The 25,529-nt window shown below is 32.1% G+C and overlaps 1 protein-coding gene across 2 annotated transcripts in view; it reads right to left on the bottom strand.

The window, feature by feature from the left end:
- Window positions 1-25,529, bottom strand: part of LOC124365050 — a 55,132-nt gene that overhangs the window by 9,062 nt on the left and 20,541 nt on the right. For both annotated transcript variants that reach the window (XM_046820956.1, XM_046820955.1), the window contains exons 5-12: window positions 23,989-24,148; window positions 17,549-17,766; window positions 16,100-16,281; window positions 14,747-14,843; window positions 12,131-12,314; window positions 8,329-8,454; window positions 5,696-5,848; window positions 3,032-3,152 (exon numbers count right to left, since the gene is read on the bottom strand). In XM_046820956.1, coding sequence (XP_046676912.1) covers window positions 3,032-3,152; window positions 5,696-5,848; window positions 8,329-8,454; window positions 12,131-12,314; window positions 14,747-14,843; window positions 16,100-16,281; window positions 17,549-17,766; window positions 23,989-24,148 — 1,241 coding nt within the window. The remainder of the gene's footprint in view (window positions 1-3,031; window positions 3,153-5,695; window positions 5,849-8,328; window positions 8,455-12,130; window positions 12,315-14,746; window positions 14,844-16,099; window positions 16,282-17,548; window positions 17,767-23,988; window positions 24,149-25,529) is intronic.

Genomic DNA, 25,529 nt, shown 5'->3' on the forward strand with positions numbered 1-25,529 from the left:
AGAAATTAAACTATTATTTTAACTATATATATATATATATATATATATATAGTTAAAATATATATATATATATAAATATAAATATATATATATAAAATAAAACACAATATCATCCTGGTCTTTACAAAATTAATAACATTTTTAAAGTAGCTTACAAAATTCTTCAAAATTCTCCACTGACAGACTCATTTCTAAAATGTATTCCACGTATTGTTTTTAAAAGACCTCCTATCTTAAAGGACATTATATCGAAACCAAAATTACCAGCTGATTCTGATGTGGAAAATGAAAATAAATTTAAAGGAGCACATCCATGTAATAAATCAAGATGCATGGTGTGCAATCAAATACAAGAGTCATCAAAATTCGAAAGTAGTTCAACTAAAAAAGTATACAAAATTATTGGAAATTTGACATGTGATACAAAAAATGTAGTATACCAAATTCAGTGTAAAAAATGTCCTAAAGACTACATTGGCTCTACAACAAATAATTTAAGAATAAGAATGACAGGTCACCGTTATGATTTTAAGCATAATGATGAATCAAAACCATTAGTCATTCATAGTAAAATACACAAAGAATCTTTTGAAAATTTATATACAGTAAAACCAATACGATCAATAAAAAATAATTCAAATACATCAAAATTAAGAAATTTAGAACAAGCATGTCAAATTGTCACAAAATCTAAATTTCCCTATGGATTAAATCTTCGATAAATTTAAATCATCTGAACACTCATCACATCTTTACACCCACAGTTTGAACATATGTTTATCATTTCAAGAATATTATGCTTATTCATTTATTTATCTGTTTACATGTATGTTTTTAATTATTTTATGTGTTTTGTTATGTTGTTTTGACCTGAAGACGCGAAAAGCGAAATATAGTTAATTAATATTAATATGTTGGCCTTTTTCTACATATATATATATATATATATATATACATATATTCGTATAAAGAGTGAGGCAGATAAGGTGCCCCAAATGTATAACAGAAAACCCATTACAGCCGTAATATAAGAAATTTTAAGCCTAGGGGGTTTAATCACACATACATGTAATCCTTTACATACAATGTAAGCCTTGGAGGAGTTGAGGTGAATAAAGCTGCAAAAAACGTTCGGTTACTCAAGCTTGAACTGCCTGACTTTGAAAGGAGAAAGGAAATATTTAAGTCTTATAATAGTACATCCTGGCAAATAACAAGGGGTTTTTAAAGGAATCAGATAAGTGGGTAAAATATTGAAGTAGGACTATATCTATATGTGTATAAAATATTACATTATTTTGCACAAAATTTAGTAATCAAGATAGGTAAGTAATTAATGAGGCATAATATTTAACTAGTTGTACCCAATTAAGATGGTATTTAGTAATTTGTTATGATTCCAACTATTTTCTCTAATCTTTGTTGGGGTTTCTAGATGTTGGATAGCACTGGGCTGCAATGTAATCGTGTATGTAAAGCTTAGTACAGTACAACTAATTTGCTTAAGAAATTAAAATTATTTATTGCAAGTGCCCTTAAGTATTCACATGAAAATATAATAGCTTTACTTTTAGCCAGGGTATATAGCTGCCCAATATAATTAAAATATAACCACATTTATTGTTATATTTGCAGATGACACTACAAGTTTAACTAAGTCATCGTAACTTAAACATTATTTATAAAAATATACAAGCTAGTATAATACATTTCAACTATACTAAAAGCAAAATGAATCATTAGTGATTAATTTTCTTTCCCCACACCCTAAGTTAGGACTGTAAAGTTTGTCAATAAAACAATGAAATGGAATTTTTTATTAGCCTAAGACATGTTACAATGATGTAGGGCTTGTTAATAGATAAGAAACTTATATACTAATTTAAATTAATTAAATGTTACAGTAAAATTGTATTAAATTTCAAAATAACAAAAATAAACGATTTTTACCATTCTTAGATCAGTCAGATCTCTAATTTTTCCAATTGTATAACATGCTGAAATCGATTTTTGAATTAATGATTGATGTGATTTTCCCATCTCAAATTGTCATCTAAAATAACACCAATACATTTTTAAGTTGTAGAGCAAGTTAATTTATTTTCAAAGAATGTTATTTCTATTTGTTCAACAGTATTTATGATAAAGTGAAAAGTTCAATATTGATGGTTTTGAGATATTTAATGAAAGTTTGATATTCTTAAGCCAGATATATATTAAACTCAAGTTGTCTAGTAAATTTTGAGATAGATAAAATCTGCTCTATAACTTAAACTTGTAGTGTCATCTGCAAAAAGAATTAATGGATTCTACAACCGGCCCGACTGCTACCAATCTGAGGACAAGAAATTCCCTAGATTTCTCATGTCAATAAATCAGAACTAAGATAGTTCCGAAATAATATAATCTCGCAATTATCTTATTTGGTCCTGAGCTTGTGAAGCTGATATACAGTCATCATTATAGCTCTCAACTTATGATTTATAAAAACCTGAGCTTGTGAATTGCTCTTCAAAGTATTATGAGTTGTTTAAACATTTTTAATAAATGAATGGTCCGGAACTGCATTCAATGTAAGAGATACATCTGAAAACAGATAATGAATGCCTAAACGAAAAAATAAATAGGAAAAGAATATATAGTTGTAAAACTCCTAACTAATAATTATTAATAATACATGTGACTATAATAAATATTTGAAGCTAAAGTAAAAAATAAGACATTGGATCAATTTACTTGAATGGATAAGGAGAGCTGAAAATACCAATCATTTTGCCACAATGGCTTGATGTCTATAACATTGTCTTTATCTCACACTTCCAATGCACCATAGATGACAATCATCTGGATCTAAATTTTTATATTTTATCGAGTCATTTTATCCACGACATAGCTAATTCTCTCCCACATAACTGGGGAGTTGACTGTAATTGAGTTACAAACTTATTTTCTTGATCACCTTCACATAAAACTAGATTTCCAAATCAAGTCAATTAGTTCAGAAAAGTTTATTTATAAACGTGACCAATACCTTCTGTTCTGAAGGTCCAGAGAGTTGCCGTAAGCCGACTCCTGCGGATGCCACTCAGCATGAGGCCTTCTCTGGGGAAATCTCTCGTACTCTTCTAGGCTTATCGGTAACTCTTGTGCTCCTAGGTTTATACATTTTTTTTATTGATGTATACTGAATATACAATGTATATGTGGTGGGTTACTTTTAAAATCATCTATATATATATATATATATATATATATATATATATATATATATATTAATTAGATTAGGTTATTAATTTAGATAAGAGATGACACAAATAGTGATTTGACTGAATACCAAATATTCGGCTATGTACTTGGCCAAAGCACTGAATGTTCAGCATAAGATGTGCATTTCGCACATGACAGGATGTGACTTGTCTCAGTGTGATAGAAGCAGGCGTATTTGTTTCATTTCCATGTACATCGTGTCACTACACGCATAATTTGTTTAATTTTGTGTTAAAATATCACTGTTTGCTTGCCAAAAATTACAGAATGGCATCTTCTAATAAGAAATCAGCCACTTGGGAATATTATGAGATTTTTAGTACAGATAATAAATTGACTGTGTGTTTACTATGTAACAAGGTCTCGTGGAGTGGAGAAGAAAAGAAGCAAGTAAGTAAAATATTCTTACTATATATTTTACTTATATATTATTATGCTGTATGTATTATATATTAAGCAGGTAACACACAATTTTAGTTATAATTTACGTAGTATGTAATTACTAATTGGTAAATTGTAATTGGTAAATGTAATGTAGCTCTTACTATTTTGTTGACAGATTTGATAGAAATAAAATAAAAATAATACTATTTCTAATTATATATTTTTTTTATTATCTTCAGCTTTTCGTTAATTAACTACGAGTAGTTTTCTAACAAAGTACCTACAGACTTACGCGGTCGAATCTCTGGGCTTCCAAAATTTATCCTAAAGCGCTTCTATTTCTACATTCGAACAAATTTAATACTTTTGTAACATCAGTTTTAATAAGCTAAATAAGCCGTCTATAAAGTTTTTAAATATTATTATGTATTATTTTATTACTAATGTGGAGGAGGCTCATAGTCCAGCAGTGGACTGAGGGATTAGGATCCCTCATTGGTCTTGGGTGGCAATTGAGTTGGGGAGATACTTTCCCAATTCTTTGGGGATCACCTGAACTAAGGTAAGCCCATTCCCTAGACCCCAAGATCCACTTACTTATCCATGACAGTATGCCCAATATGACAAAATATGTACAAGACGCAGACTATGATCATGGAAAGTGTTTTATTCATTCATTGTAACTATCAAAGAATCGCCAAAGTCTAAAACTGAAATACCACAGAAGATAGCTGCTGCGAAATGAATTGTTACTCATTTTAAACACTTTGTAATAGCACAACAAGTTTAAATCAATTCGTTAAGAACATAACTCGCCAAACCACTAACTAGTAAAAGATGTAAGCACATGCTGGAATTCGATCTATTATTTAATGGAGCGATTATTAGCTGGAGCAACAGCGAGCTGACTCTTTCTATATTACGGATCACGAATCTTTAAACAATTTGACACTTTCTCAGTGGGAGTTAATGGATCAATGCATCAAACTCTTTAAACTATTCAAAGAGATTAGGAAAATAACCAGTACAGGTATTTCCTGTATCTCCGAAGTGATTCCACATTTTGCAACATTATTTAAATACCTTGAGAAAGAAGAAACTTCAAATAGAACACCAAATTTAACTAGAATGAGATCATCACAACAAGAAGAGCTTAAAAACTGTTCCAATTCGATGAAAATTACAAATATCTGGTTGCCACTTTTCTTGTTTTCAGACTGGTTTTCTAGGATTAGTTCAGACAGAAAATTTTTTTAGAAGCTCTGAAAATGAGTTGTGATGAGTCAAGTAGTACCGATGATGATTCTTCTCCACTTCGTAAGAAAAGAAACAACAATGAAACTGATAAAAGTAAAACGGAAATACACAACAGTTTTTGGAACTGTTATGAGGAATTCGCTACAGATTACATGAAAAACGATGGAAATACAGAGAAAAGTTCTGTGACAAACGAGATTGTTATTTATTTGAAAACTTTTCACCTGAATCAGACAACAGATCCTCACAAGTGGTGGTTAACAAACACACAAGGGTATCCAACCCTGACAAAATGTTTGACTCAGATATAATGATTATTATTCATGTTTAGTTGGTTCTTGTTGATCATTGATTGTATGAACGCGTTTTCATTTCCACTAAAGTGACATTAATCGATAGTAAACATTATAATGAAAAGTAGTTATTTATTAATAATATGACCTTATGTTTGTGGTGTGGGCAAGATCCCACCACAGAGAGTTCCCGACCCTGAGAGAAGGACCCAGGTGGAATATTTAAACAGACATTATTCTTTACAAAACAGATAATCCAATTTTGCCAACCTTGCAAAATTTATTCTTCGGAAAGAATGAAGAAACCTATTACTAACCGCAAATAGGCTTCTAAGGTCTTGTGGGATGGCTTCAAAATAAGTAATGAGAGAAGTCAGGGAAATATTAACCAACCTTGTGGTACTGATGGTACTACAGCAATTACAGCATGTTATATGTGTAACATGTAAAAATGACCATGGCCCTGAAAGGTTGAGTGTGTGTGAGCAACTCACCGAACTGCTGCCGATGGAAGGTGCTGTGAGACCGGTGCGGGGACGCCTTGAGATGCTCCACAGAGTCACCCTTGTGGTGGAAGTTTGACATTGGTTGCTGAGGCTCGGCTGGTGAAACCCAACTGCTGTTGTGCTGCTCTGGCCACCGAGATCCTGTCACACAAGTCAACATTATCTAACATCACCAACGAAACTGAATTGTACATATTATTTGTGACAGTAGATAATAAATATTTATATAAGTAAATATGAAAGAAGTAGTGTACAACTTTTTCATAATTTAGTGCGCACCTCTGTCACAGCCAGGAGCATGAGTGAACTCTGATTCTGTTGGAATCATTTGAATTGCGTGGTTTTTTGAAAAAATATTGTGCTCCAATAAAAACACATACAATAAGTATCCTTGATTATACTTAAATGGATGTTTCCATGCATCAAATACAACCATAAAGTGTATTCATAAACGTTGAAGAATCAAAACAATAATTTATTCTTTGTATGATACAAGAATTATTAAGGACTTGACAGGGTCTTCTTCAAAATCATGTTCTTGTGTGTACACGGCAACTCTTGACAGAAAGGATCTAGAAACAAAATTGCTGAAGAACATTATTGCTTTTGAGATTAAAGGACAATCTATCTGCCTGTCCATCTGCTCATCTCTGTCTTTCTAACTGTGGTAGAAAAGTCTTAGGGACTTGAAATTTGATATGGACCTTGATACTTAGGGTTCTCTTGATCCAAAGAACGACTGTTTCATTTTTGAATCTAAATGATAATCCTTCCATCTGCGTAAAAGATCTTTCATTACATTGTGATGGGTCCTTCGATACTCCGTTGAATAGGTTTATTTCACACTGATAAAGGATGCTCTACGCTTAATGTAACAAAATTAACAAAACATACTAATGAATGAAATGAGACACTACGCTTTTATTGTTATATATCAAACATAACAAATAAGGACTCAATATCAGTGACAAATCAAAAGGCTCTGTTCATAACCAGATTTAAATATAATGTCATTGAGGATAATTTTACTGCTTTTTAAATATGAGAACCCAATCCGTTTTAACACATTCATTACTGACATGTTGCACATTAACCATCATCACAATCAAACATAAATTATAAACATACCAACTATCGTTGACATACCTACTACTGTTGACACACCAACTATTGTTGACATACCAACTATTATTGACACACCAACTATTGTTGACATAGCAACCATTCTTGACACACCAACTATCGTTGACATACCAACTATTGTAACTTCCCTAGAGGAAAGCCAACTATAGTTGTGGTGAATCCAGTGGACTGGTGTCAACTATTCTTGACATACCAACTATTGTAACTTCCCTAGAGGTCAAGTCAACTATAGTTGTGGTGAATCTAGTGGACTGGTGTCAACTATTCTTGACATGCCAACTATTGTAACTTCCCTAGAGGCCAAGTCAACTATAGTTGTGGTGAATCCAGTGGACTGGTGTCAACTATTCTTGACATACCAACTATTGTAACTTCCCTAGAGGCCAAGTCAACTATAGTTGTGCTGAATCCAGTGGACTGGTGTCAACTATTCTTGACATACCAACTATTGTAACTTCCCTAGAGGCCCTAGAGGCCAAGTCAACTATAGTTGTGCTGAATCCAGTGGACTGGTGTCAACTATTCTTGACATACCAACTATTGTAACTTCCCTAGAGGCCAAGTCAACTATAGTTGTGGTGAATCCAGTGGACTGGTGTCAACTATTCTTGACATACCAACTATTGTAACTTCCCTAGAGGCCAAGTCAACTATAGTTGTGGTGAATCTAGTGGACTGGTGTCAACTATTGTTGACATGAACATAATGTCTTATTACAGTTAGACACATTTGATTTGGTTTGTTGGTCTACAAGTATGTTTGAGAACTATAATGACCATGTAATCTCATGGAATAATTGTATTTTGGTGTTTGCAGCATTTTATGTCCAACTACATTTTCAGCACTAGGGGTGAAACTGTAGGTTCAAACAGTGTTTTCATATCTGTTTTTTGCAATGCTTTTCATAAAGAAATTTGTGATTATAAAAGGCAGTTTGGTAAATAAAAATTGGTTGAGAAAAACAATTTCAAGGGATTCAAAGTTACATTGACAGGGTATTTGATTATTCTACATGTTCATCTGAACAGGAGTCATCAGACAAAGGAAACAATATTGGGCTTTGTCCTGATGCATCTTCTGCAAACTAGTACAATAACTGAACACAGGAAAATTTTAATCAGCAGTAATTAATAATTGATTTGGTGTATTTTGACTTTTTCTACAAATTATTCCTAATGATTTACAACATCCATTTTTGAGAAACACTATAATTTTTATATTTTGTTCATTTACACATATTTGTACATTTTTATCAATTTCTTTCTCACTTCCTAAAGTTTGAAACACACAAAAATAAATATATTTGATGAACAACATTTTATGATGAAATACAAATTACTTTATTCTTTCAAAATTGAAAAAATGTAGGAGTAGTGGTGGGCAGTATGTGGCACATAGTATACAAATATTTGCCATATTAAACTTCCATCCTACTTCTGCAAAGTGAGTTTGACACTGACACAATACACTAGTCCTACCTGAGGAGTACACTAACAGGCCAGGTGGTGCCGTGTGCTGACTCAATGCATACAGTCGCATATCCAGAGTAGAGTTGAACCGAAGTTTACACAAATCGGCTTTTACTCTTTGTTTGATTGGTGTACCTGAAAATATGTTAAACCGTCAGTGGTTAGTTTTAAGTACACAATTATTATTCAGAAGAGAAAAATAACAAGGAAATAATTAAAGATACAAATAATACAATCTTATTATGTACAGCTAGCTATGAGGATTTTACTGTGACTATGTCTGGTTTCAGTACCATCTCTTTATCTATTGTAAAATGCCAACAAAATTCATCAAATTTAAGTTAAATATGATTTTACTAGATAAAATAGAGTATCAAATATACAAGACTTATACTTGTAAAGGTGTATTAAATTGAAAACTATTTCAAATTAAATTACAAATATATTAGGATTAATTAATCATCAAAGTTTAGTAAAACTACATTGAAGTATGCTTGGTAAAAAGTGTTTTATATTTCAAGAGTTTGTAAACAATAACTAAGTTCAAAATTTTGCTAAAGCTCTAAAAATAGGAGGCTGAAAAGTACAGTAAAGCAGTGAAAATATGAATAAAAGTTTATTTATTTTCCATCAACAAAAATAAGAAAATTAGAATAGTCAGTACTGTGCTAAATTTCATTATGCTAAGGAGGTCTCTTCTTTCTATGATATTGAGTCAGCCACTAAACAAACCCCTAATGTGTTGACTGATTCAGGTTGCACATAATTTTCAATGACTCAATAAGAAGAGTACACTAATAAAAATACAACTCAGACCTCAGACAATCCTGAAAAATTTTATGCTATTTATAGTTTTTTTAATATTGGAAAATAAATGGGTTTTACCATTTAATATACAAGATAGAAGTACGCCACACCACTTGCTGTGTAACAGACTACACTAAGGTTGCATGCAAAATTTCAAGCCTATAGCTTATTTCATTTTCGAGACGTCCTGCGGTCAGAGAGAAAGACATCATACAGAAAAGATATTTTTACATGCCACTGGCAGACAAAAAAAACTGTGTCAGCCTACTATGTGAAAGCCTTCAACGAAGCTCAGCCAAATTCCACGGCTGGACATGAAACATCATAAACTCATTCTTCTCAATGTAGAAATGAAGTTTCATGCAATATTTAAAGTCTGCAGATGATTTTTATTGAGATATCTTGCCACATGATACATTCACATTTTTGTTCCCTGTTTAGGTTTCACAACATTGTTTATTAAATAATAAAAATTTCAGTGACTTAATTATAACAGTGTAACATTCTTGAAGCTCTCTTCTTATTGGAAATTAGATATTAATATAAATCAAACATTATAGACACTAGACAATGTACTTTATTTGCAACAATCATAGAGAATTGGCATTAGCGTCACAAATATAATAAGATCAAATATTAGTTGTGTCAATATTATTACATGTTTATGTCAAAAGTTCTCCAAGATAAAAATTCATTTATGGAATAGAATGGGTGTTACAAACAGCCAGGTCTTCAATGTTTTCTTTATGTTTTCTTGGGACTTGATGTCAGCAGGCAGGCAGTTGAACAACTTCGCTCCCATATAGGATGGCTTTTCTTCAAATTGAGTAGAATGGTGTTGGGGAAGAGTGAAGTCCTGCAGCATAGCGAGTGTTTGTGTTGGTGTACGTCACGGCCACGGGTGAAGTTATTCTCATGGGCATAAGTTATTACATGAGTATATAGAGTGATACTACAGTTAGAATTGAGTGATCAACAAAAGCAGCTCTACAAACTGTCTCTCTAGACTGCAAAACCCAGCTAGTGTTCGTATGCACTTCTTTTGTAAGATTAGGGTTCTTTGTATATTTTAATGAACTAGATATACCCCAAACTAAAATACCATACCGAAGAAGATGTGTTTCAAAAAGTGCATAATAAGCAGTTTTTGCCGTCTGCACATCACTAATTGTCTTTATTCTTCGGGATTACATAAAGTCCCAGAACTTAGCTTCCTGCAGAGACTGTCAACATGAGAGTTTCCAATTAAGACTTGTGTCAATTATAACACCTAGATACTTGGCAGCTTCTACTCTATCTATGGTTAGGTAGAGTTCCCGCTTCAAGCTTTCGTCTTCCCATTATTAAATGTTGCGATTTTTGTTTCATTTAGTACCAGGCTGTTCTGATGGCAGTACTGAGTGGCTACATTCAGTGCTATGTACGTTGACACTTCAAGTGGCTCTGTTTCCCTTGTTACTTAATAAAAGCACAGTATCATCCGCGTAATAATAGTGGTAGCAAATTCTTGCAGATACTTAGGCAGGTCATTTGTAAAAAGTACAAATAAAACAGGCCCCAGTACAGAGCCTTGAGGTACGCCTCTCGAGTTTGTTAGACAGGCTAGATCTCACCGAACAAGTCATACCATTGTCCGAATGAACCAGCTGAACCAGTTGTTGTCTATCAGTCAAATAGCTTCAAACCAACTCGCTGAAATTCCAGAAATTTCAAGAGCTTTCCGGTTTTGTTAGGAGTTGTTTATGATCAAGGCTGTCAAATGCCTTTACTAAAGTCTAATAAAACAGATGCACAGGTATTGCCATTTTTCAAGTTGATCAATAATGTGTTCTATTAGACTAAATATAGTGGTTGACGTAGAACGTCCTTTGATAAAAACCATGTTGCTGACTAGTTAGTAAAATTATTTTCCAGGAGGTGAGTAACAAGACGAGTCAGGGCCACCTTTTCAAAAACTTTAGATATTGTTGATATCAGCGATATTGGTCGATAATTACTAGCATCAGAGGTGCTACCCTGCTTGAAAAGGGGAATAACCTTTGCCAATTTAAGCCTTGTTGGAAACCTCCCTTCTGCGAATGATCGGTTTATCAGTAGAGTTATTGGGTCCGTCAGTTCCATTACACAAAATTTTCAGCAGCTTCGAAGATACCAAGTCAATTCCATAAGAACATTTTGTTTTTAAAGAAGATATGATCTTTATTACTTCGTCTGAAGTGGTAGGAAAGAGCTGTTAAGGGTTGGAACATTATTCTGAGCAGGTACAAGTAGGGGTGGTTTTGGATTAGCCTCTAGAGCCTTGTCTGCCGCTGTAAACAAACCTAGAATTTAGGTAATCAGCGATCTGGGTAGAGTCAGTAATTTTCCCTAATACCGGATCCATTATTTCTTTCGGACTATGTGATATTTTTGTTTTCCTTTCATTATTTACTACTACCCATAAGGCCTTTGACTTATTTTCTGCATGAAGAATTTTGTCTGTTACTTCTTTACGCCTTAAATCTTTAAGTCTTAAATCATAGGCTTTCTGCAGTGTCTTGCTTATGAATCAATTGACCAGTAGTGTTGTATACAAGCTGTGCTTGTAAAAAAACTTTACGTAGTCTTTCAGCCTCAGCATCTGTTATTTTATTTCTCCTTTTTCCTTTTACTCTAGATTTTTTTAGTGGGCAAGCAGAATTTATTATCATCCCAAGGTGTTACTAAACAATTTGTAGGCTGTGTCTGCATCTATAGCAGTAATCAGATCTTCCCATGATTTTTGTTGTAGTTTTATTTTAATGTCCCTCATGTTCCTTTCAGAAAATTGTCGTTTTTTCAGTCATCTGGGCTGTTGGTTTTACATTCCAATAATATAACAGTGTTATTTAAACCTGTTAGCGAGAAGATGAAAAACTTGTTGAATAATCCAAATCACTGTTGGTGCCTAAAGCCTAACCTAGTTATCTACTGTTCTGTGCTAATGCATGGATTGATTAGTATGTACAATAAGAAGTAAACTAACTGTTGAGGAAGGCAAAGCGCTGTTGGGTCTCCTCGTGACCGACGCACACAGCTACCCAGTAGAGGAAGAAGTCATTCCCTTGTCCTGATACACTGAGAGTGAGCCCAGGGGTCTCAACGTATGCAGAACTAGTCATTGGCTGGTCTAGTAGGGGTGCACCTGTGCGGCCATCCACAACAGTGGTCTGTGACAACAGTTAATATTGAATTCAAACAACTCAAGAATATTTTTCTCAAAACTACTTAAGGTAGGAAGACATTTAGGAATTACAAAAAAGTTCAATATTTTTCTTTTCCGATGGAATCAAAACATTAGTCATACAGTCAACAATAATTCCTAACAAAGGCAATTTTTTGAATAAAAATCTCCTAAACATCCCTTCATTGTTTTTTGCTAGTTAATGCTTCAACGTGGGAATTTTTCATGCCTACCTACACCTATTGAGTTATTCAGCCTACTGTCACTCACATCGTAAATTGGTATATTTTTGCCATTTTTCAAGATTTAAATTCGAATAAAACATTTAAAAATTGTCACAAACAATAGTGCATGAATTCTGCATGTGCGTGCATGCAGCATGCTGTCTATGCAATTTACCATCATTATTTTTGCAATATTTAATATTCTCATTCTTGTCCTTATTTGTATCATCTTCAACACTTTTTGATTTATCAAGCTTAAGCTTTGCCAGAATATAGATCTAGTACTTTTTATGTTCCGTATAATTCAATAGTTTTATTCTAAATAATATTTATACATTTATTTTTTTATTGTTATCTTTTAAATCTGTGCTAACCCAATGATTTTCTGTGAAGTCGGTCCCACCCACAGGCCTCTTCTCTTCGAGGGGTCTTCTCGTGCAATGGTCTTTATTGTAATGTTCATAAAATCTATGAGATAAATAAATAAAGAATTTATTTAATATGTAGTAAAAAGGATGGTATTCTTGATGTCTCAAATTATTGTTTATTTTATATGGAACTGAATGGAAAAAGCGGTAAAAGCTGTGTTTGATATTGTAAAAGACATAATATTGATAGCAATTATGTAAAAAAGTAGATTAAAGTATAGAATGTATAAAAATAAAATTTGTACTATTTTTATATACAACAACCAAACTTACTTAAAAAATACGCCTTGGATAATTTTTGTCGATTAATATATTGATATTTTAGGTACTTTGGGATTATACCGACCATGCCCAGACATGAATCGTTATTGACATTTTGCTTCTATTGATTACTAGATTAGCGTAGAACAATATTTCGTCAATATAGAACAAGAATTGTCTTATCACAAACCCCTCCCCATCCTCAGACAGAGGTCAAAGTCGAGCGGTCTTGGATTATTAATTAAAAAATACGCCTTGGATAATTTTTATTGATTAATATATTGATATTTTAGGTACTTTGGGATTATACCGACCATGCCCAGACATGAATCGTTATTGACATTTTGCTTCTATTGATTACTAGATTAGCGTAGAACAATATTTCGTCAATATAGAACAAGAATTGTCTTATCACAAAACCCCTCCCCATCCTCAGACAGAGGTCAAAGTCGAGCGGTCTAGTAGATAACGTGATTGCAGTCTCGCCGCTCGTTCAGCTGGTGCGTCGCTTTTTTGTACTTCCGTGTTTTACCCCTACATTTCTCCAAACATAAAAATTCAACAAAAACTAAACTCTTTATTGAAAAAAACACACAAAACTTGTTTTTATTCTTGATCACACTCCGCCACCCAAAATGCGAGTGCCTCCGGCCATCAGCGCGGGCTTCGGCTGCCCTGCGCTGATGTCAACGAAAGAAAAACATCCCTCGAGATAGTACCTATCAGTAAAATATCAAATTCTAGAGGGGCTGATCAGAAATATAAATTGAATTGTAATGGAAAGGCAATTACGTACCGTTCAAAAAACTTAAATAATCATGTGATGCCGCGTGGCCTGCCGTAATCGGGATTCTCGAGAAAGATAAGATAACAGCGACAACAATACCGATCACAATACCTGGAAATGCTTGTTGATTGATGGAATGTTAGTTCTGTTACTCAACTACATCGTTTTATAACGTTCTAAGTTCATTGAAAAAACTTTAAGCGTTGGGGGCATATAACGGAATCTGACCCCATTAACAATATTGATAATCGTTGTAAGTTTGTAATTTTGTAATTAAAGAGTTTTTTTTTTTCGTTCTATCATGTTTGTTTCTATAAATTTATATTTTTGTGTTCTTCATACTGGTGTGGTCGGTATAATCCCAAAGTACCATATTTTATAATGAATATCAGTTGAATAAAACTAACAAAACATTGTAGTAATGGAAAAAGATGATTCATCCTATATCTAGTGAAAGAAATAATTATTTAAATAGTTCTAATTTCTATTGACAGATCAAATCGGACATAAAAAGGGAGAAATTTCTGAGAAAAGAGAGGATAGTTTTAAAATCCATCAAAAACGTCTCAGATGATGGGTAGGAATATTTTACACATACCTAAAGGTGGTTGAAATTGTAAACTGTCCAAAAGTGGGGGAGGGAGACGTCTTATTACTAAAACGAGCTTTTAAACTGTTACTCACTGATTTTACAAGAACCTTGTAACTCTCATTTTACCTGTGCAAAGAAGTATTCAGGATATGTTGTACCAACCATGTGGGTGAATAATATGTCTGGAACGTCATCATCATTGAAGTAAGCCAGAGTTGGTGAGCTAAAATCATCAACATACTTTACAAAACAATCATTCTCAAACATGTTTTGTATGTTTTCTTAATTTAAAACAATAACATTAATTTGAATAATAGTTTCTGTACTGTCTTATTCATATATGCCTACATCAACAATTAATTGATTCAGTACAAATTAAAATTGCATCAAACATTTATATGTTGAACAACACAGTTAATCTTCTTTCAATATTTTCTGTTGTTAACCTGTTTGCAACTTTACTCCTGGAATAGCTACAGTGCTCTTTAACCTTGTGGTATTATTGGCAAAATGCAGGCTTTTACTAGAAAACGTAGGCTATCCTGAACTTTTTTTTAAAGCTTTTTTATTGAAATGTTTACCTAAGTTTTGGTTATAACTTTGTTTTAGAAACAATACAAACAAATGTACCATTTTAATTTTTTAAATTTAATTTTTACGTAGATTTTCAGTACACAAAAATAAAAAAAAAAATTAAAAGTAAAAGCTTGTAGTGAAGACAAAAATTACATTATGGCACATTTTTTCTTAAATCTGCATGTTATTCCCTATACAAAAATATTTAGACTCAAACCATTGTGAAAAGTATTCATCTATTTTTTTAACCACAATTTATAGTTTTACAAGTAAATTTTATATTTTGCAGATTATTTCTAATAAGATGTGAATCATAGGTATTAATAAAAATATAATTTATTTTTGTATGAACCAAAACACACATTTCATTAACAATGGAACCTTAATGGAATATGAGTCAGATTTCGGGCTCCGCGATCAAAGTAAGAGTATACTCATATTTCAGTGTGAATTAGTTAAAATGTATATATTTATTCATTCTTACATTATTTATTAATACAGTTCTTAGTTGAAGCGTTAAAAGATATTAAACTATGAATTAGATAACACGATCTAAATTTTTTGGGCACACTAAAACTTTTATTTTAGTGTTCTCCATTACTGCTACATAAGTTTTTTCGGCCAATGGTTTTATCTTAAATGCACAACTATTATCACAAAAATATCAAATAACAACTAGCTGCTTGTTAAATGGGTGACCACCAAAAACAAGCACCCATATGGGTAATGAGATATGCATGGATATGGAAGCAGCCCTTCCACCAAGATGTTGGTGATGTTCAGACACCCTCTTTTTGTGCTGGTCTCCAGGTTAAATGACTTTTTAGAAAAAATTCACCTGATAAACAAAATTCATTTTAACTTTCAAAATAATTTAAGGCAATTATTAAAATCTATCATTACTTGAGCAGCTGAAGTTTTCCAAACAAAGACGTTGAGGTTGTATTCCACATTTGTTCCAAAGTAATGCCGTCGATCACAGTAACCCTGTCTTCTGAAATCGCCACGATATCTTCAGTGCCATCTTTATTTAAGTCCACAAGTACAGGGGCTTCATTGACTCCTCCCTTCAGGAGCTGCAAACTCTAAAACAATTATTTAGGAATATATCCACTACTGCTCAATCATATATTACATATTGATGATGAGCTGAAGAAAACCTAAAAAATATATAAAAAGCTTTAAAATGCATTTAAAACCTTTAGACTTAAAAAAGTTTAGTCAATTTTAACCAGTTACCTATTGTTTAAATATTTGATGGTGTATTTGAGAAATTTCAAATTAATAATTGCATTGATATAGTACTATTTATTCCTCTGTTTTATACTCAGAATATAAATAAAGAAACTAACTTGTTTATAAGTTGTGCTAACAGGTTACTAAGATTTCTTCTAATTACTCAGATAAATATTTTCAATATTTATAATTCAAACTCTACTCTATCTACTATTTTCCCGGATAGTAAAATAGGATGTGTAGTAACTGTATGTCATACATTCTGTCCATATTTCAATCCAAACACACATTTATTTTGTTCATTCTGCTTACCTCATTATAATCATGAAAATATAACATTACAAAAGTAAACTTGATTTTACAGCTTAAGGATTTGATTTATACAGTAAAAACTAGAGCAATACTTTTATTTCTTTCAACATTTTTCCCATTGGAGTCATAACGTATTTGACTCAATTATAATCAACTTAGAAAAAAGTCACTTTATACAACAATTTCTATTTACATACTGTTCAGTCAGTTTTTTAATCCAAGCTGAATGATTAATTATTGTCTATGAAGTTGAATAAAGGTAATGGAATGTATACAAATCAATTTTAATGTTGACAAAGGTTTAAAACTTACTACTGGGCATACAAATTCAAACCACCTTTCACTGAGGCTATGTCCTCAGCCACTCACTGTGTGATATTGAATGAATTCAGAAATAGGCAAATATATATGGATGATTGAATTTTAAGATAAGCATAGCTGATATATCTTTGAATACATAACAGTTTGTGTGTGTGTGTTTTTTTAATAATTACTTTAAGTTTATCACTTCAACGAGTACAAAAACATAATCTAATTACTTTCATACATTAAAAATAGCAACATTGAAATTAACAGATGCACGAAGAACAAACATTTACAAAACAATTAAAACCCTAGGCCATTTTTATTGTTTGGTCTTCAGCATTAACCCTCCGAAGATTTCATATGTTCGTGAGCTCCTACAATAGTAACACTGCATACACATGGCATCAAACCTAATAGGATGTGCTCCTTTATGTACCTCACTGTTCAATTGTATACATATCCCTGTACTAATGACTAAAACATGAAGCTATCAACTACCTGTGATATGTTCCCTGTGGTGAGCAGATGAAGGGAGACTGCGTAAAGTCCGCCAGGAGACTCGATACTACCAGTAGACAGAAGCACGATCCTGCCCCCATCCGGCCCCACCGTGACCACAGGGTGACTGTATACACTCTCATAGTTGGGTGTAGCGACCTGAGCTAGAACGCTGCCGCTTCGCCCATTCAGGATTAGCAAGTGTCCTTGTGCTTGTCCTGATACATGACTCACTTCAATTCCGTAATACTTCATTCACTTATACACATAGGTCTATATACAAATAGTGTCAAAACACTACAATAAAACTAATGACACAACTTTAGTATGGAGTTAAAATTTCAATTACTAAAAACTATCTTGACTGAAAACATGAAAAATCTCGCACGCCTTCAGGTTGAGATTTAATTTTGTATCTATCAATAAATTTAATTAAAGTAAAACAAAGACTCAGTAGAGACAAGTGTCACTAATCTGTACTTTAGTACTAAAGTACTTTAGGAGTAGGAGTATGCCACTTCAAATGTCGTGTTACAGGCTTCACTTAGGGTGCATACTAAATTTAAAATTTATGGCTCATTTTATTCTCGGGATCTCTTGTGAACAGATAGACAAACAGACAATCGTACAGAAAATAAATTTTTACATTCTGGCACACAAAGAGATATTATTTCAGCCTACTAAGAAATAGACATTGATGATGCTCCACCAAATTCCGTGGTTGGATGTGCACCATCATAAAACTTATTCCTGTATATGTAGAAATGTACTTTCTTGCAAAATTTTAAAATCCACCGATGTTATCTTTCTCAAGATAACTTGACCCATGATATATTCACATGTTTGTTCATTAAGTTAGGTTTCATAGCAATGTCCAAAACATAAAAGTTCCTGTAACCTAGTAAGCATACTACAACAAAAGAATGTGCTGGAATTTATTCATTTCATTTTTAATCTATGAATAAAAATGTCACGTGTAAAAATCATATGACTACTCAGTTTGTTTACAAATTGATTAATTCAACTTTTTTTTCTTGTTATCATGGTTACCCATAAGAACAATCTAAAAATATTCATTAACGTTCAGTCAAATCCCATGGAGTGACATGTACTACAATCAGACTCACTATTCCTTATATAACAATGAAGCTTCATGTAAAATTTAAAGTATATAGGTAAGTTCATTTTTTTTAATATATCCCATTTCATAATCTTCAGTCCAATAATATAAATGTTAATTTATTCACAAATATTTGTAGAACATTATAATAATTACCTATTGTTAGTTTCCATGTAAATAATTTTCCTCAACAAAATTTAAAAATAAAATTTTTTATATTTTCGTAAATATTCTGTTGTGTAACTGTTACCAACAAGTTTTACATTAAAACTGTAAATGTATAACTTATTTTAAATTTTGTGCTACTTCCAAAAATATATAGTTATCCTAACTTTTACAGCAAAACTTATTTGTTACATGGCTTTGTAGGAAAAAGCGTGAGCAGTGACTGTTTTTTTTTTTTAAAGAGGTTGATCTCTAAAGAGATAATATCTTTCATGGGTAAACGCAATCTTATGACTGAAATTATACTTCTGTAAGTACAGTGGTTAAAACAAAAACAAAGTTACATACTAATTTGAATCCTATATAATTTTACATGAGTACAATACATACAAAGTTTCATCTTTTATTCAGTCACTGGATTCCACCCTGTGTTTGCGGCCTCTGTGTCAAACTGGTCTGGCATAGTGTTTGAGCAGATGGTAGGACTTAAGATGAATTCCACATTTGCATTATCTGTCTGAGTCACACAATTGTGAGAGAACACCTACTAGGAAATCACGTCTGGTACATGGTCTGAGTCACGTTTACCTCAATGTCAGAATAAACTTCATGTCATCACTAGAAATAAGATGATCCAAAACAAGCTCTCTAAGATCACATGGTCGGTCTCTAAAGTTGTCACCCTCAATGAACAACTAAAACTATAATCTAAGAAAGCTTAACGACAGTAATAACAATACTAAAACATACATTTTCCTCACAAATATTATTGAATTTGTAACTCCAAACACAAAACCTGGCAATTGTACAGTTTCAAAACAACATGCGATAAACGAAGTAAGAACAATAAATCAGTAATATAATTAATGTTCTACCAGAACATATCAAATATAAATCATTTATATCAACTTAAATCCCTCAAACTTAACCCTTTTAACCCCGACGTCCGTACTATACGGACGTCGTAAAAATGGCGTCAACTCCCGACGTCCGTATAGTGCGGACGTGCACTTTTTATTACTTTACTGGCCACCTATTTCACCAAATGCTTTGAAATTTCACAGACTTGTGCACAAAGATATTTTGCATCGAAATATATTAGTTTGTAATGGTTTGACTTCGTATTTTGTCAGTCTGTGACTGAGCAATTGCAGTTCGTCTCGACTGACTGCTCACGCTTGTTGCAGACAGCTGTATATCACGTGGTTGTGAATATTCCGTTTTCTTCACAGTTTTAGGTTAAAGCAGTATAAAGTACGGCAGTTAAAGTTTAGTTTATTATTTGTTTTATTTCAAAATGAGTAAAAGACATCGTTCAAAGTCTCCCGTAAGTGAAAATACAATAATTAGTAACCTAGTTGCAAATGGTGTGGATGTGATTAGTGACGACGATTTGAGTGATGGATATGTTGAAAATTTACATTTTGTAGTGATGTAAATATTGTTTTAAAACTTTTTAAAAATTTATATTATGAACAGTTTTAGTTATTTTGTCAGAAATAACTTTGGTTTTATGTTTATTTTAAGTACTGTGAATTTCAAAGGTCTTGTTACATTGCCTTGCCCAGAAATGGCAAAAAGAAAAATTTACACGGCTTTACAAAAATTGATGTTACTCCACTTGTAAATAAGGTAGGCCTATAATTTTTGTTTCCTTTTATTAAGGATTAAATATATCATAAAGTAAATGGGTATTTTTGTGTCAAATATTTTTTTATCTATATGGTTTCCATGATCAAACTTGAAATTTTTTTCATTTTTATTTATTTTTTATATATGTATATGCATTTAAAAAAAATTACTTTCAAAATAATAATTTTATTTGTATATTTCTGTAAGCTACATGTATAAAGAAGTAAAACAAAAAAAGAATTACCTAAATATCTTAAAAAATAACTGAGTTATGAATTTTTTACAAAACCCTTACATTTTGTCTGAAAATGGCTTGGGATTTCTGGCACATCACTTGATTTAATGGCCGGGGTTAAAAGGGTTAAATAACTGTATATGTATACTTTGGCGACGAATATTCACCATTTTCAAATCAGACGGACATTTGGTGATGAAATTTATTTTCATCCCAATTGCTGGGTTACACTACTGTGAAATAACTACGTAGCTGTATTGTGTGAGTTAATATTTTCATGCCAATTGTAGGGTTACACTACTGTGAAATAACTACGTAGCTGTATTGTGTGAGTTAATATTTTCATGCCAATTGTAGGGTTACACTACTGTGAAATAACTACGTAGCTGTATTGTGTGTAGTTAATATCTTCATGCCAATTGTAGGGTTACACTACTGTGAAATAACTACGTAGCTGTATTGTGTGTAGTTAATATTTTCATGCCAATTGTAGGGTTACACTACTGTGAAATAACTACGTAGCTGTATTGTGTGTAGTTAATATTTTCATGCCAATTGTAGGGTTACACTACTGTGAAATAACTACGTAGCTGTATTGTGTGTAGTTAATATTTTCATGCCAATTGTAGGGTTACACTACTGTGAAATAACTACGTAGCTGTATTGTGTGTAGTTAATATTTTCATGCCAATTGTAGGGTTACACTACTGTGAAATAACTACGTAGCTGTATTGTGTGTAGTTAATATTTTCATGCCAATTGTAGGGTTACACTACTGTGAAATAACTACGTAGCTGTATTGTGTGTAGTTAATATTTTCATGCCAATTGTAGAGTTACACTACTGTGAAATAACTACGTAGCTGTATTGTGTGTAGTTAATATTTTCATGCCAATTGTAGGGTTACACTACTGTGAAATAACTACGTAGCTGTATTGTGTGTAGTTAATATTTTCATGCCAATTGTAGGATTACACTACTGTGAAATAACTACGTAGCTGTATTGTTAATAACTGTGAAATATAACTGTATATAACTGTAGTATAACTGTATATAACTGTAGTATAACTGTATATAACTGTAGTATAAATGTATATAACTGTAGTATAACTGTATATAACTGTATGTAAATGTAGTATAACTGTATGTAACTGTAGTATAACTGTATATAACTGTAGTATAACTGTATATAACTGTAGTATAACTGTATATAACTGTAGTATAACTGTATATAACTGTAGTATAACTGTATATAACTGTATGTAACTGTATATAACCGTAGTATAACTGTATATAACTGTAGTATAAATGTATATAACTGTAGTATAACTGTATATAACTGTATGTAAATGTAGTATAACTGTATGTAACTGTATATAACTGTAGTATAACTGTATATAACTGTATATAACTGTAGTATAACTGTATATAACTGTATGTAACTGTATATAACTGTAGTATAACTGTATATAACTGTAGTATAAATGTATATAACTGTATGTAAATGTAGTATAACTGTATGTAACTGTATATAACTGTAGTATAACTGTATATAACTGTAGTATAACTGTATATAACTGTACATAACTGCAGTATAACTGTATATAACTGTTGTATAACTGTATATAACTGTAGTTTAACTGTATATAACTGCAGTATAACTGTATATAACTGCAGTATAACTGTATATAACTGTAGTATAACTGTATATAACTGTAGTATAACTGTATATAACTATAGTTAATATTTTCACTGCTAATATATCTTCATTCAAACTTGCACAATTTTGTAAGAAATTATTCTATAAAGTTATATATACAAAATTAACAGAAAAAATATCTTTAACAGAATACACAAATTTATAATGTATTATTATTCTACATTTGTTTCAAAGAAGATTTAACGTATTAGACTCTATGGCTTTAAAGTTTGAATCTAGTAAATTATGGTTAAGGATTTTATGTTTTGACATTGTAACAATATCATTTTTAATCATTGATATTTTTTACAACTGTAAAAAAATATACCTATATTGGAGAAAATTACAGTTCACACCACAATAAGCTGGATTCTGAATATTAGGTAATTTTATCTATAAACTACTAGCTGTTTCCCGCGGCTTTGCATGCTTTTTGTAAGCTTTGCCCGTGTATGTGAACTTCTGGTTTAATTGAATTATATTTACAACGCCGATGCAGATTTGTGCCTTGTTGCCACGATCAAAAAAATATGTTAATGTTTATAGCCATTGTGCACGTACACATACTTTATTATAAAGTGGTCTAACACTCAAACTTTAAATTCAATCAGAAATGTATCTCAAAGACAAATATAAATAATTACTTAGCGCCTTCAAATAGTGTTTGGCTATGTAATATACATAACTGTCTCGTAATTGCAGTTTATAGTGTGCAGGCGCTTTGAAACCTTTTATCTTTTGCAGCGCTGCTTGGTGGTGAGTTACATCAATGGGCATAGCTTATAAACCTTCTCCGTGGAAAAATACATATACATACACATTTTCATAATGGTCTGTCTAATATTTTGCGATTCCATAAAGGACAAACACAAACATTCATTTTTATATATATAGATATATAGATCACAACATTTAATTTATGAAAATTATACTTACAGTATCACTTAGTTAAAAACACGTTTCTGGCAGTAACGTTATGAACAGCTAAACTTATTCAGCTTTCTTCCATGTCCATATAATTCTACTATAAGTGATATGTAAATGGGTTTATTGATTTTATAGTAAATCTATCAAGAAATAGTGTCATTAATTGAGCCTGATTTATTTTCTCATTTCACTCACCACCATAAGAGGTGGCATCTCAGTTTCCGTGCATACACAGGAAGGCTGATATTTTTATTGTGTTCCGACTACCTATATTTTAACACATTCACTGCTATTGTCTCTGATTGGATACCTTCGAACCCCAAGGGGCTGAAAAAATTTCATCTCTATCTATCTGTCCACACGATATCTCAAAAACTGACCTATAGACTTGAAATTTTGCATGAAGCTTCATTTCTATACAAACAACACTAAGTTTGATCATAGTGCACTGGTCATGCACTATTTGACCATGAGATTTGACAAAACGTTTGTAAATGACTTTTACGCTGACGACAACCATTGAAACAACGAAAATTGATTTTACTGCAGAAATTTGTTTGTATTTTTATGACACTATCATATACTTCAGCTCAAATATGTTTCTAAAAATTTAAATGAAATAAAATTTCTATTGTAAAGAATTCTCCTGCATTAATACTGACCTCCCTGTATTGATGAGTGTGTGGTGAGTATGTCTGGCACCAAGTCGTAATCAACATCACCGATAAACTGTACAGCGTAAACATCAACCTCTTCCTTGGTCGGAGGTTTCTTCAACTCCCAGATGACAGTTCCGTCCCGACCATTCAGCGCACTCAGCACCTGCAGTAGTGGGTACTACTCAGTCATCGATTATATGCAACAAACATGTGCCCCAAATGTATGTGTCGGTTTAGCTTCACTGGATATTCCATAATTTAAGAGGCTTATTATCCCAAAACAACAATACAAGATCATTCGCTGTATCAATTGTCATGGTTTCCTACATTTTAAAAACCTGTTAAATTATCACCTGTATGCTTCCTTTAATACGTTAAGTTTCATATTGATTTACTTGTTTTATTCTTAGTAAGCTAGTTTGAAACATTTATAAACACATAGAGCTTATTTTCCAAAATCATACAAATTTAATTACCCACATGGTTTTAATCATTATCTTTGTAAAATGTCATTAAGTAACTAAAATAATAATTTTTTAAATGTACATATTAGTAGTGTAGAGTCCCGTTAATCCGACCTAATTGGGACCGAGCCCTATTCGGATTAGCCAGAATTACAGAAAAATACGGTTTTAAACTTGAGAATGGGTCTATTTTGTTATAGAATTATCAACATTTTTTATTAAAATATGTTTTCTGACTGTTGCATTGTATTTCTTGACAAATAACCGTATTTGCGAATACTAAGCACATTTACCGTATTTAGTGTGAGAGTTCTATTGTTAAAAAGCAATGTGAGCGTACTGGATATTGTACGGGTCCACGCGCTACGGGACGACGAGAACCTGGGTGATAAAGGAGAGTTGGTGCCACATGCAGACGGTGCAGCAGCGCTTCACCTTGCACTACGATACTTAGAGCAACAGGCTACTGCTACACCTGCCGATATCATGTTTATCACACGATGGTGAAACTAAGCGTCATCCAATAGACTCTCTTCAATGCGACAGAAGACAATAACTGAATTTATGTCTTTTAACAATTAATATTGTACTCAATAATAATATCAGTACTGTACGTCCAATTTTTGTTTGATTTCACTTCTTAAACAGTAATTTAACTCATACTTAACCTATAAGTTTCAATTTGGTACTGTATTTAACTTCATTATTTATGTACTGTACCGTACACAATTTGTCTTAATAAAATACTGTATGTCTATTTAATTAAAGTTTTCTTTGTTTATGTACGAAATGATGCACCCATTTTCATTTTTTAAGTAATTAGTTCCTATAACTGTTCATTATCGTTATAAATAATTCCTCCTGGACCTGTTCGGATTACACGAGTTCGGATTAGCGGGACTCCACTGTAGTGTACATTTTGTTACCCTAGACTATGTTTTGGCATGTTTCTGTGCAAACTGCTTTACTTTGACTTTGTCAATGATTGTAAAATATTGAAATGACATTAAAGATATTATTATTATTATCATACAAATATTTTGTATACATTTTATTAGTCAGAACAAAAAGATTAGATTT

Source organism: Homalodisca vitripennis, chromosome 6, assembly GCF_021130785.1.
Source record: "Homalodisca vitripennis isolate AUS2020 chromosome 6, UT_GWSS_2.1, whole genome shotgun sequence".
Taxonomy (NCBI): Eukaryota; Metazoa; Arthropoda; class Insecta; order Hemiptera; family Cicadellidae; genus Homalodisca; species Homalodisca vitripennis.